General features: G+C 55.9%; 2 protein-coding genes across 2 annotated transcripts; one reads left to right on the top strand and one right to left on the bottom strand.

The window, feature by feature from the left end:
• Nucleotides 1–2,643: 2,643 nt before the first annotated feature.
• Nucleotides 2,644–6,342, top strand: UV8b_01076 (uncharacterized protein; the record flags this gene model as incomplete). Its single annotated transcript, XM_043138574.1, has 1 exon — nt 2,644–6,342. One exon carries the CDS (start codon nt 2,644–2,646, stop codon nt 6,340–6,342), a length of 3,699 nt encoding a protein of 1,232 aa, XP_042994508.1.
• Nucleotides 6,343–8,791: 2,449 nt separating this feature from the next.
• Nucleotides 8,792–9,868, bottom strand: UV8b_01077 (uncharacterized protein; the record flags this gene model as incomplete). The annotated part of the gene is made up of 4 exons (XM_043138575.1): nt 8,792–9,033; nt 9,175–9,450; nt 9,549–9,663; nt 9,851–9,868. 4 exons carry the CDS (start codon nt 9,866–9,868, stop codon nt 8,792–8,794), a joined length of 651 nt encoding a protein of 216 aa, XP_042994509.1.
• Between the last annotated feature and the right edge of the window lie 3,878 nt (nt 9,869–13,746).

Genomic DNA, 13,746 nt, shown 5'->3' on the forward strand with positions numbered 1-13,746 from the left:
TTGCTGTAAGGATTGCAGTGAAGAGAATAATGGGAAGAACAAGCGCTTTTTTTATACACAAGTTGTTGACGGGAAGGAGGGGGATATCCTAAAAGTACAAAAAGTTTTGTTAGCCATGTATGTGAGATTCTGGCGTGGATAATGCAAGGCCACAGGCGTGTCCTTTGACGGACGAAGGCGAGCACGAGGGCTTATGCTTGACGTTGATTCTGGTCAGGGCATGGGTGCCGCGGTAGGGTTGCGGCTACCTGGTAGGTCAGTAGAGGGAATTGTTGATGGTGTTGATGGTGTTGCGAGGCCGCATCAACGCGTGCAAATGCTTTCTGGTCCTGACAGACGCTGACAGACGACGTCGGACTAGGATGCCAAGGGGGCAGAGAGGATAAACGTCGGCGAGCAAGGACTTTACTGACCGTTGTCTATTTCACTGCTCACCAGGAGCTCGATGCCCGAGACAAGGAGAGGGAGGTTGGTGCTGTGACGACGACGGACAAGGCTGCAACGACAACATTGACCCAGCCCAACGGATCTGTTTGCCAACTACCCATCGTCGAGGTGATTCTGAGCAGCAAGTTTACAGTCTACATGCCGGACGTGCGTGCCCTTCTGCTCCAGGCATTGCTTCTCCATCAACCAATGCTCCCTGTTTCCCTGCCGAAGGCTTTGTTTGACTCGGGCACACAACCAAGAGCAGAAGCTGTCAAGCAAGGAGTGAAGCGGACGCGAGCAAACGACCCGGTAGGCCGACTGACAGTCCGACTTTTCCACAGCCTCTTGCCGACTTCCTTCCCAAACGTTCTTTCTCGGGACAGGGGGAAAAGGGGGTGGTGCGGCGGGAGAGGGGGGGGGGGGGTGTGTGTCAGTGGCGACTCGGCTCAGTTGCAACTCACATCACATTGCCAGCTGAACGCGGGGCAGCGTTTGCTGCGAGCTGATTTCGATATCTGATTCTGACTGCTGGCCAGGGAAGGAGTGAGCAGCCGAGGGGGATCGATGACGCTGGTGCCCACGACGGACGCCCTGGCAAGGTTCCGGCATCTCGACCCGGTTCGAGACAGGGTCGAATGCTATGAATCGACAGGCGGGCCTTGCGGCATATCCAGAGCGCGAGGAGGCGTCGAGCGTGCGGCAGGCCATCGGGACGTAGTGAAGCGGCTGGGATTTTCAAACGAGCAGAGAGACCCCCGGCGGCAGAGCAGCAGCCGAAGCGCGCGCATCAACCGCCACGGCTGCAGGTTGCGCCACGAAGCAGAGAGGAATGACGTGCAGCAGAAGAAAAGCGGCGCAGGGGAGATTATGAAGCCGTGAGATCGGGGACGCAGCAAAGCCCGCTGATAAGGCGCGGCTTCTCCTGGCGAAAGCTGAGGCTGACGCAGCTCACCGGCAACGGGCCGGCGGGGGACGCCGTCGGCCGAGCACATCTGCAAGTCGGATACATTCCAGGGCCCAGGCGGTCCTTGCATCGACGCAAGAGGGCAGTGATTTGCAGCTCCCCAGAAGCCGTTTGACGCGTTCGCCGCAGCCACTCTTGTATGGCTTCCCCCCTTTATGGCTTCCCCCCCCCCCGGTGAAGCCCGCGATTGCTCAGCAGAAACGCGTCCCGAGGCGGCGCTTTACACTAACCCCCCAAACGAATCTTGTTTCCTCTTCTCAAAGACGCCTCACTTTTCATTGCTTTCTCGGCTATGCGTGTGCCTCTGACGCGCCCCCCCTCCCTTTACCCCCCCCCCCCCCCCCCCCCCCCCCTAAAAGGCCGCACGAGAACCAGCACCAAGGGCAGTGAAACAAGTCCTCCTTTTTGTTTTTTTCTTCTTTGCAGAGCTTCGGCTCCTCAGCGCGAGGTTGCCTAGCTCTTTGTGGGTTCTCGGGGCCAAAGGGGGGCAGAAAAGGTCCGCGCGACGGCCCGTGTGTGGGGAGGGGGTTGGTGTTCTTGGTCCCATTGTTAGCTGCGCCGTTTCTCGCCTTGCTGCTCTTCTTTGAAGAAGCAGGCCGGGCGGCAGGAACTGCTCTACTCTTGTTTTACGTCTTTCTTCTTTCTTCTTTTGTCTACGCGCTGTTTCTGTGCCTTTTCAGAAGCAAGTGTTAAGGGGAGCGTATCCCCCTTGTATATTTTTTGTTTGTGGGAACCCGTTCGTGCTGGTGTGTGTCTTTTCCAGCCCGACGGAAGAGAGAAGAAAGACACACGAGACGCAGAAAGCGATGGAGGGAGGGAGTGAGAGGGCTTCCATGGGGGGGGGGTGTCCCTCTAGGTAGAAGAAGACGTGCCTTGGGGTGAGGATGTTGTGCTTTTCATGCCGGCGCCGAGGTGGTTGCCTCGAAGCCGGCTCAAGGTGAAGCGGTTTTGAAATTGCCCGTTTGTAGATGGGGCTTCCTGTTTGCGTGTTTGACGCGTCGGACGGGTTCTGAACTTGGGCCTGTTTTCCCCGGGTCTGCTTTTCATCTTCCTTCCAGAGGCAACACCTTCGTTGATAAAACCATCCCTCCTCGCCCGTGCCAACTCTTCCCAACCCCCCCCCCCCCCCTTGCTGGCCAACCAACCTCAGCCTCAACCTGAACTTGAACTTTGAACTTGAGCTTCACACTTTCCTCCTTTTGTTCCATTTACACTCCTGTTCACTCTGTTTCACCTGCAACGTCGGCAACATGCCGCCGGGGGCTCCTGCCAGAGCAGCCAGGCCGCCTGGCCCGCCGTCTACAACCCAGCCGCCTCAGAGTGCCGGGTCCACGGCAACCACAGTTGCAACAGCAGGCGCATCGTCATCGTCAGGCAGGAAGAGGAAGCCCCCGCACGGGTCTGAGCAGCTTTCCAAGTATGCCAAGGTGGACGGGCATGGCTGCTCCTCCTCCGGGGGCTGCTGTGACGACGACCACGGCGAAGGACCCAGTACCGCGGCAGCGAGCACGTCGTCATCGTCAACCAAGAAGAGAAAGTCCCGACACGGGTCTGAGCAGCCTTCCAAGTATGCCAAGGTGGGCGGGCACGGCTCCTCCTCCCGGGGCTGCTGTGAGGACGACCACGGCGAAGGACCCAGTACCGCGGCCGCGAGCACGTCGTCATCGTCAACCAAGAAGAGAAAGTCCCTGTATGGCTCTGAGCAGCCTTCCAAGCATGCCAAGGTGGGAGGGCATGGTTGCTCCTCCGGGGGCTGCTGTGACGACGACCATGGCGAAGGGCCCAGCAACTATCATGATGATGATGAGCACAACAACTTCAACAACAGCAACAGCAACTACAACAATGACAATGGAAACACCAACACCAACAACAACAACAACAACAACACCAACAACAACAACAACAACACCAACAACAACAACAACAACACCAACAACAACAACTCCACGCCCGGCACCATATACCACCCTCGAGGCAAGCCGAGGGAGCGGGTCAAGCTCTGCAACTTTTGCAAATACCACCCCGCCGGCATAAAAATGAACGAGCAGCGGCCGTGCGACCGGACCAGCCTCAAGGACAAGTACTTCCTCGAGTGCCAAAATTGCTCCGACTTCCGGTTCCTGACCGGGGACACCTCGCACAAGTGCCAGACGGACCGCAAGCAAGACGCCTGGCAGCGGTACTCGACGCATCACCCGGCCGAGTACCCCGTCAACTTTTACTGCAGCAACTGCGAATCCAAGGGCTGGCAGAACACGTGCGACGCCGACCCGTTCCTGAACCTCAAGTGCTCGTCGTGCGTGACGGGCTGCCAGGGGGGGGCGCGGGCATCAGCATCAGCATCAGCATCAGCATCAGCAACGACCACGGCCAAGGGCAAGGGCAAGGGCAAGGGCAAGGGCAAGGCCCGGGCGGGCCCCGGCCTCAAGCCGCCCGATGACGATGGTGATGATGGCTACGGCGACGGCGAGGACTGCGAGTTCAAGGACCGGCGCGGCATCCCCTGCTTCGTGCACGGCATCGAGATGGGTCCCAAGCCCAACCTCCGCCAGGGCTTCCCCCGGTGGTTCCGCCAGGCGTGCGACATCTGCAAGAACCTCAACAAGAAGTCCATCGCCAACGGGTGCAGCTGGCTCAAGAACCGGCTGGCCTGGGACGTGCCCTGCGACCGCTGCCGCGAGCGGTCCATGGCGTGCATGCGCAGCGGCCTCCTGGTCTTGCCGCCCGGCGCCGTCGTCGTCGTCGTCCTGCCCGACCTGTGGTGCAGCTCGCACAAGCTCAACGAGGGATGGGCCGAGTGCCGCGGGAGCAGCCCCTACCGAAAGAACTGCGTCGCCTGCGTCGAGGGCAAGCACCACTGCCGCGCCATGGCCCAGCAGATCGAGTACTCGTGCGCCATGTGCTTCCAGATGGGCATCGTCTGCCGCGACGTCACCGACCCGGACAAGTTCTACCCGCTGCTGGACCTGAGCCGCGTCGGCATCGGCAACTTCTGCGCCTTCTCCAAGTGCCGCAACTGCCGCGAAGCCGGCCGCAACTGCGACCGCCAGCGGCCCTGCGACTCTTGCGTCGCCCACGGCGACCTGGACTGCTGCAGCCTCAAGGACAGCTTCAACTGCATCAAGCGCCTGGACACGCCGCCCGGCCCTGTCTACTACCTCGCCCTGGGCTACGGGGCCGAGGGGGTCGACGACGAAAAGGACGGCAGCCAGCTCGAGCACTGGATCGGGCCCCTCTTTGCCCTCTACGCCATTGACGGGAAGCCCCCGGGCCGAGTGCGCAAGAACAAGGCCGCCGCCGGAGGCAGCAGCAGCGGCATGGGCTACGTCCTGGGCGAGGTGGACGATGACGGCACCGGCATCATCGAAGGGGCCGGGGCCGAGGCCGAGGCCGCTGGTGCCGACAAAGCCCCTGCTGCTGCTGCTAGACCATCCAAAGGCCAGGCCAAGTCCGCCCCGGCCCCCCAGTATGTCCCCAGACCCATGCTCAACAAGATGACTCTCAGCTCTGCCGCCGAAGCCATGCGCACTCAGCTGCTGCCTCCTGGTCCTCCTCCGCTGGCCACCGACCCCGTCTTTGGCGGCCGCCGCATCGACCAGCTCAGCGTCGACGACCTCCGCCAGTGGATCCGCCTCAAGTGGAAGGATGCCTATCCGCCAAATCAGCACCCAAAGTGGAATTTCACCGTCGGCGGTGCCAAAGAGGCGCTTGAAAACGCAAGGAGAGCCGAGGAAACGGGCTTTGACGTGTTTCTCAGCAACCCCCGGCCCCGGCCCCGGCCCAGACCCAGGCCCAAATACAGTTTCAAAACCAGATCCAAATCCAAACCCAAGCCTAACCCAAACCCAACAGCGGAGGCGGTCCCTGAAGAAGAAGAAGAGGAGGAAGACGAAGACGAAGACGAAGAACAAGAACAAGAAGGAGACGGAGAGGAAGAGGAAGAGGAGTACGAGGAGAAACATCAAGACCGACAACCCCCTCAGCCAGCACGACCAGCTAACAGAGGCATCGCCCGGCAAGGCCAGGCACAGGGGAAACACGTCCTCCGCGCCCAAGACTCGGCCAACAACGGCTTCTTTGTCCCCAACCCCCGCAGCGGTGGTTACGGCCAGGCGTACAACAATCCAGTCGATGGAAACGGATTCAACTTTTTCACCGACGTCGGCGCCGGAGTCGGTGTCGGAGTCGGTGTCGGTGTCGGTGACTTTGGCCAAGGGCCGAGCCGCCCCTTTTACGCCGGCAACCAGCCAGCCTCTGCCTCTGCCTCTGCCTCTGCCATCCTGGGACCAAACGCAAATGCCATCATGCCCTGGATCGACAACTTTGACGAGTGTGTACTGCAAAGCGGCATCCACAACGTTCCGGCCGCCCAGCCGCTCCTGCGCACGCCCACGTCATACCAGCAGCCGTTCTACTTCAACCCCGGCATTCCTCCGCCGGGTCTGAGCCCCTTCCCCCCCACGCACCAATCCTACATGCCCCGAGGGCCTCGGATGCCCAGTTCCCTGCCATCCAGCAACCTCGCTCCATGGCCGGGCATGCTGGTCCCTCCCCCCATGTACTCGGTCAACAACCCCGAGAACGTGGACCCACGACTCCTGAACCTAGCTGTGCCGCCGCCAGTCAGGTTCCCAGCTCCGGCGCCGTTGCCAACCCCGTTTGCCGGCAATGCCCCGCCGGCGCCGTTGCCGGGCCCGTTCGTCAGCAACGCCCCGATGCCATTCCCCATGGGCATCATGCCCCACGAGCCGGCCGGAGGAGCCCCCGAAGGAGACGTCCTCGGCGGCGCGCACATCCAACCCTGTCCACCACCACCTTTCCACGCCGCGTTTCCCCCTCCCCATTCCGGGCTTCATTCGACCGGCAGCACGAATACCGGAGCCGACGACGTGATTCACCAAGGGCTAGATGACCTCGTCTGGCCAGGGTTGGGAGGCGGCCGCTGACACTCCACCTATCAAGGCAGATGAGACTTGTTGCCCAGCCTGTTGGAAAATGGAAGCTGCGCGGGAAAATGGCTCTTGTCGCCATGATGATCTTGTGAGCCACTTGTTGTGTCTTAGTCTTTGGGAAGCCCGTTGGTGCTGTCTCATGTAGTGACGTTTCGTTGCAAATACCCTGAAGAGCATGTATAATTATATGATCCGGAAACTGGATTTTTTTTTGGTAAACGGCTGCTTTCTTTCTTTCTTTCTTTCTTTTTGGGACAAAAGTTATAGAAAGGGAAACAAACCCAGGAGTTATATCCCGATTGGATGACTGGACTGCACCTGTGCCACCACGGCGCCTCCATAGCAGGGTAATTTTATCGTAAAACATATCTATTCGGAATCACTGTATCTAAATAGCTGGAGAAGCTGAAAAAGTCAGTCATCTCCGGGAAAGAAATGGACAACGAAAATAAAAGATCAAGTACCTCGTCTTCATCCATCATCGTTTGTTTGGGTTGTCGATTTTCCAAAACAGGTCCCCCAGCAGAAGTGCATGAAACGTGCGCTTGCTTGCTGAAAAAAAGTGGAGTTTTTACGCGTGTTAAAAGGACCAATACCCAAACTTGCCAAGAAGATGGCATCTGAAAGAGAGGCCCGGAAGGTAGGTCTGTCTCGACAAGGGTCAGCGGTCAAACGTGAAGCCGTAGAGACCCGGTCTGGCAGCGATCGAGCCGCCAACGGTTCGGTGACCAACAAGGCAGTAACACGGTAGCAAGATTGATGTTTACGGAAACAAAGGAGTGGAGTGGCGTGAGGGGAAAGGGAAGGGGACGGGAAAGGGGAAGAGGAAGGGGAAGGGGCCCCAGGAGAGACTGTTTCGGACAAGATATGCACATGTTGCCACCACCTGCGTCGCCGGGGACGTGGAGATTCCGGAGCTGCAGATGGCTTGCTGAAGCCGGGGCCTTGAATGCAGGTCGGTGAGCTGGGAGCGTTGAATGGCCTGCTATCCTCAATCATCGCTTCTCTCGCCCCGATTGCACCGGGTTGTCTGTTTTCTTGGAGGAATGAGAGCGTGGCAAAGCTTGCATATTCCCCAACTTGCGCCTCGTCACGAGCAAGAAATAAATTCATCGCAACTCGAGCAACAAGGCTGGCATGGATATCGAGGTCATGCCCCAAAGATAATGGCATTGTAACACAGCACAGGAAAGGGGCTTCCAAAATACGGGCACATGACGCAATCGTCAGCGAGAAAAAAGAAACAATGGCTCATGATTGGACAGGAGACCACCGTGGGTTTAGCGACAGGCGTCAGGACTTTCTAGACACAAGATTTGAAAATTACAGGTACCTGGTGAAACAATGGGGGGATATAATGAATAAATGATCAAGGACCCGTATCTGGTGCAGGAAATCTGGTGTGAAAAGAAAAAGAAGAAAAAGGAGAAGAAAAAGGAAAAGAAAAGGGGAAAGAGAGAAGCAGAGAAGCAGAGAAGAAGAAGAAATATAATAATAAGTCAATAAAGGCAAGGCATAACAGCAAGATGGTCGACGGCAGAGAAGACACTGGATAAGAGGTGAAACACAGGAAGAATATACGCCTCCCCGTCCGGCGGCAGTAGTGAAATGTCGACCTGTCTTTGGCGGACCCATCCTTACTTTCTGCCCGTATGCAAAGACGAAGCCTGCCCGTCGTTTCAAACCTGTCGTGGTGGTATTCGCTTCCCGAGGCGAGTTTCTTTAGCAGCTCGGTGGCATCATCCATATTCTCTCTCTCTTTCTCTCTCTCTCTCTCTCTCTCTCTCTCTCTCTCCCTCTCTCTCTCGCACCGTTTTGGCCTTCACCCTGCTCGCATCCCTTCGCTCTTCGCGTTTTCTACGCCGCATGATTCTCGTTCAATCAATGTCGTATGCGGGCAGCTGCTAAAGATCTTCAGCGGGTCCTGGTTCGTCGAGTGTGTGAAGCTCAGAAAAGTGCGCCGCCATGAAAGAGCAGTCATGCGACGCTCTGCCTAGGAGCAAAAAGGGTTTCGGAATAAAAATGTTGCTGAGCAGCCGAGTTGCCACCTCCAAGTCGTTCTCAAATGGCGTCGTGAATTTGTAAAAGCCTCCCAAAGTTCGTCGTCGAAGGTGGCAAGTGCAGGCACCCCAAGTCAGAACCCGACTCCTGTCGCCCAATGCCATAAAAAAAAGCAAAAAAAAAAGGGGGGGAAAAGGAAAAAAAAAAAAAATTTTCTGCTTGTCCATCCAGGTGGTCCCCTTGATCGTCAACACAGTCATCACTGTGCTTGGAGATTGAAGGGATGGTATGAAGCCCTCTCTCTTTTTCTCCCACTCGCCTTTTTTCTGGAAGGGCGCTTTAGACCACTGCCCGAAGCTTTGGACATCGCGTTGTCCCGCCACTCTTAAACCTTGCCACAGCCTTCTAATCACACCTCGACTCAGCAAGTGAATAGTGTCCCTCACATGATTATACACTTGCTGCAGCAGCCCGCTTGCTGCTCACCGTCCTCCAGGTCCATCGGCTTGGGTGGCCCGTTGACGCCAGAGCCGCCTCCGCTACCAGTGGAGTAGCCTTGCATCTCTCGATTGTATCTTCTAATCTCTCGAACAATGTCGTAAAAGGCCTTGTCAACATTGATGCGCGACTTTGCAGACGTCTCGATGAATTTACAGTTGAAGGATCTTGCCAGAGCCTCGCCTTCTGTACAGGGGATTGAAATGTTAGCAAGCAGCGCTCCGAGATTTTCACTATATAAAACAAAAAAAAAAAAGAGGAGCGAAAAGAAGCGAAAAGAAAGGAGTAAAGAGGAAAAGGGGGGGTGGGAGGCTTGGAACTCTCTACCTTGTCTGGTTACTTCACGCTCGCTTTCCAAATCGCACTTGTTGCCCACAACAACCATCGGAAAGTAATCTTTGTCCTTTACTCGCAGAATTTGTTGCTGGAAAGTGGTGATTTCATCGAAACTTTGGCGAGATGTGATTGAATAAACCAGCAGGAAACCCTCTCCTGTTCTCATATACTGCTCGCGCATGGCGCTGTATTCCTCCTGACCAGCGGTATCCAGCACATCGAGGAGCGCGACTTCTTCGTCAATGACGCACTGCTTTCGGTAGGAATCTGCAATTGGGAGGTTGGCGGGTCAGTTGCCATTGATGGCCTAAAAACGCTCCAAAATAATCTTTTGGAATTGGACTCCGAGTGGCCGTAGAATATACCTTCGATAGTGGGGTCATATTCGTCGACGAAGTGACTTTGAATCAACTGAATGGTCAAGCAAGATTTACCCACACCACCGCCACCAACCACCACAAGCTTGTATTCTCGCAAGAACTAGGGAAACAGGGGCACATGTTAGACGATGGCTCGATTCAATTCAGGGTACTCTTCATCTTTTCTAGTTCGAAATTGCCTTTTGGGGGGGGGGGGGTAAGTAGGGGGTAGCAGCAGCAGGAACAGGAGTTGTTTGAGGAGCATGGGAAGATGCCTGAAGATGCCTCGTGAGTCAAATTGTACTTGCCTTTGTGGATGAAGCCATTGTGAGTAGAGAAAAGGTGAATGCCTTGACGGGAGCAAGGCCTGTGAAGAAGAATGGGGGTTGGGGGGGAGATGTGAGGGTATCGAACGACGGTAGGGGGGCTCGGTCGAGATCCAATTTGACTTGCACGAGGGCGATGCAAAAGTCAAATCAGGGGCCCGAGGTTCTGGTATTACAATCGCAGGCGAAACCCGGTAATCGGTGAAGAGAACGGGAAAAGAGGGTGGTGCGAAAGGTCGGCAAAAAGGGGAGGGGGGAGGGGGGGAAAGAAGAAGAAGAAAATCAGTAGTTCTGGCTTCGGCGCACTGGTGGCAGCTCGACAAGAGAGAGACGAAGTGCTGGTGGATGAAGCTTGCAGAAGGTAAGGAACAGAGATAATGGAGAACAACTGGAGAGGAGGACAGAGGATGGCGGGCGAAGAGTGGTTGGTAGTGGTCAATTGGTAGTGGTAAATTGGTAGTGGTCAATTGGTAGTGGTTGGTAGTGGTTGGTTGGTGGATGGATAAGTGGCGCTGGGGCGTCGTTGAATGCAAATGCAGGTCGGGGATGGCACACTGGGGGCTGGTGGCCCAGGCGGCGGGAGGCTGCGACGACGACCCAGGTGCCATTGATTTTACCCGTCAATACTTGTACAGTACTTCAACAAGGTAGGTAAGGTACTTGGTAGTTGACGCTGTACGACTTGGCGCCAGCTGCGACAGGCTGGGCCTACGGACTTACGCAGTACGGAGTAAAGCAACCAGACTGAAGCCATGTCACTTTTTTGAGTCGAGCCGACTTGCAAGTACCCACCTTACAGGAGGGAGGTAGGTACCTTATGTAAGGTGCCAGGGTGTTGAAGTACCTGATTGACCATTGCAGACGCGGCAACAGCACATGCATCTATCAATCCGACGTGATTGATGCTTATCGCCAACGCCAGCGCAGGCGCAGTTGAGCTCGACCAGACTCGCCAAAGCAGCGGATTTCACCATCGAAATGCGTCAGGACGCCAAGGCGACTTGGGACTTGGTCCGTAGCACAAATACTACATACTACCTATCTAGGTATCTAGGTACCTACCTAAGGTACATAAGGTACCTACCGGCATCACAGCCCTTGCCAACCCTAGCGCCAGATGGTCGGAGCCTTACTCCATACATGGTGCGGGAGAGATTGAGACCTGCGATTTCCAAAACGACGGTTGCGCAACGCGCATGTAGCGCCAGCTTTTCATCCAGCCCCCTCTGGACGGCGGGGTTTTTTTCTTCCTTTTTTTTTTTTTTTTTTTTTGGTGGTTCCGTCGGTTATATCTACCAAAGTCCCTTGCCGCTTAAGTGCACACAAATGGGAGCGCAAAAGCCGGGTTCAACATTGAGGTGGTGGTCATGCCTGCCAGGCATTTCCGGCTGCAGTGTGCACCAGATGTTGACAGCTCGCTCCAGAACGGCCGTGGCAGCAACTACCAGGTTGGGCATTTCCAGTAATATGGCGTTTCCGGACCAACCTAGGCATGGAGAAGCTCAGAACCCACCCGATATGTAGGTACATTACATAGGTCCACGGCCCCAGGACGTCCAGACCTCCGGACGGCTGGAGCTCTAGAGTCAAGTGGCCTCAGTGGCTTCGGCGGAGGAGGCTGGTGGCAGGCAGCATCCTGGCGCTAGAGCTTTCTTTCGGTACGGAGTACATGACTGCGGCTGGGACAGGCAGGAGAGGCAGGAGAGGCAGGCGAGGCAGGAGAGATGAGAGTAGGTGTGGGGCAGGTGGGGCGTGGAACTTGACTGGCCACTAGAACCCTGCCTACCAGGTACCTACCTAGGTACCTACCTACCCTAGGTTAGGTACCTAGGTAGGTTCTTCTACGGAGCAGCTTCCTTTGCTCAGCTGCTTTCGGTCGCAGATGCCCTTGAGGCTTGTTTTCCCGTTGGATTGGTTGGCTGCCAGAAACTTGTTTGATGCGCTCTCACTTGGGAATCAAGACTTGACTTGGATGTGCCCAGTAGGAGTGCTTGTCGGTTTGTCGGTTTGTCGGTTTGTCGGTTTGTCGCGTGCGGCGTTGTCGTTATGCCCGCATTACCAGACGTTGGTGCAGCTTTTCTCAAGCATGACTACTACTCCGTCATATTAGCTACCATGACTGGATAAAAGCCAAGGATTCAGGACTCGGGAGAAATAAAGGAGAGATGGCTGATTCCAATTTCCCATGAAAAGAACGGCCTTGCAACCAGGAAGCCCGAGGTAGGAAGGAACCAGGAAGTCGGCTTGAAGGCACCACAAATTTGTCTGGTGGGGCTTCTGCAGCCAATCAAGTCAGCGCAGGGCTGGGAGAATGCCAGCAGGTCGAGACTATGGAAGTAGTCATGGCGGCATAAATCATAAATTTCTCATAATCACAGGCAAGGTGCCGAGCATCGCGGACCAGTACTATCGACAACTACTGTACGAGATGGCGGTTTCTCAACTTTCTCGGAACGACAGTGCAGTGGTCGGGGAATCTTTTATGCCCGACTACCTGGGTATGCGCACCGGGCTCACCTTGGTTGCTCACTCGTCAATGCGAACTTTGTATTGTGCTTTGGCTTGTTCCCTTGCACGGAACGGTACTGACTTTGTAGGTTGCGCTGCGGCCATATGCGGAAACCTCGTACACGATCTGATTTGACGAACAACTAGGAATCGGGCATTCCCACAGCAAAGTGGATCGTCAACCCGTACCAAGCAAGCCTACGGCAAAAAGAATGTGGGCGTCGAGCCTAGAACGGGAGGAAACCTAGATACATACTCCGTACAGAGCCGCTCTATGCTTGGTGACTAACTACTCTGCATTCCGACGGGCCGGTCTGGAAAAGGCTTCCTGCTTTTCGTTTTATTCAACTTGCCTATCTTGCAGGGTTGGTGAATTGGCGAAGCATGCTACCTTGGGTCTTGGCTCGGATCCCCAACATTGTCGCGCTGCTCGCTCTCTGTGCCCAAGTCAAAAGCACGTCATGCAATATGCCAGATTTTCTTCACAGCTGCATGGACCGCGAACAAAGCTCGCCTTGGTCAGGCAGACAAGACAAGACATCAGGGGAAGAGAAGAAGAGGCAAGCGCCTAAAACACACACACACACACACACCAAAAAAAAAAAAAAAAGAAAAAAAAAAGAAAAAAAAACAGAGAGAAAGAGGGCTGTGGACGGCGGTGAAGTCGGCGGGTCGAAACAACATGGCCAGCGCCTTTCGCATGCAGTATTGCAAGCCAATGTCTTTCGCCTACAGTTACCGCTGTCCCCCCGGTCGTGGCTCAATCCCCATGTCAGGCACGGCCATGCTGCCAGCGGTTCTGCCCGTTGGAGGCTTCGGCTGAGATTCTAGTTGGCTGTACAGAAGTAGTCTGTAGACTCTGTGCTACGCCTGTACGCCTGTACGCCTGTACGCCCGTGGTTACCGACGAGTTGAAATCCGGCATGGCATGATGGACGCACCTGGCCCGTCACCGTCACATCCGTGCCTAGCGACCTGGGGGCTGGCTTGCATCAGATAAGTCAGAATCTCAGATGCAGACGAGCCATAGGTTGCATGCATTTCCGCATGCATGTGGCGCATATCGGCCCAATTTAGCACGATGCCGTTGCGGCCTAGCGCAGAGACGGGCTGCTTGGAACTTTGTCTGGGGCGGTCGACCGGTGGTGGTTCGGGGTATGGACCGTCGATATCGTATGATGTAATTGTTCTGCTCCCATCTTTGTTCTACTCCCCATCATCCTTGGTGGCCTGTCCTTGTGCGTCGATGTCGATAGGGAGAGGACGAGACGAGACGAGACGAGTCCAGTCTATCCTTTTGGCAATTCGGGCGCCTGCGCAGCAACGGACGGCTCTGCAATACCCGGTTCGTCTCGACACACTCCGGCGCA

Source organism: Ustilaginoidea virens, chromosome 1 (genome assembly GCF_000687475.1).
Source record: "Ustilaginoidea virens chromosome 1, complete sequence".
In the NCBI taxonomy this organism is placed as follows: Eukaryota; Fungi; Ascomycota; class Sordariomycetes; order Hypocreales; family Clavicipitaceae; genus Ustilaginoidea; species Ustilaginoidea virens.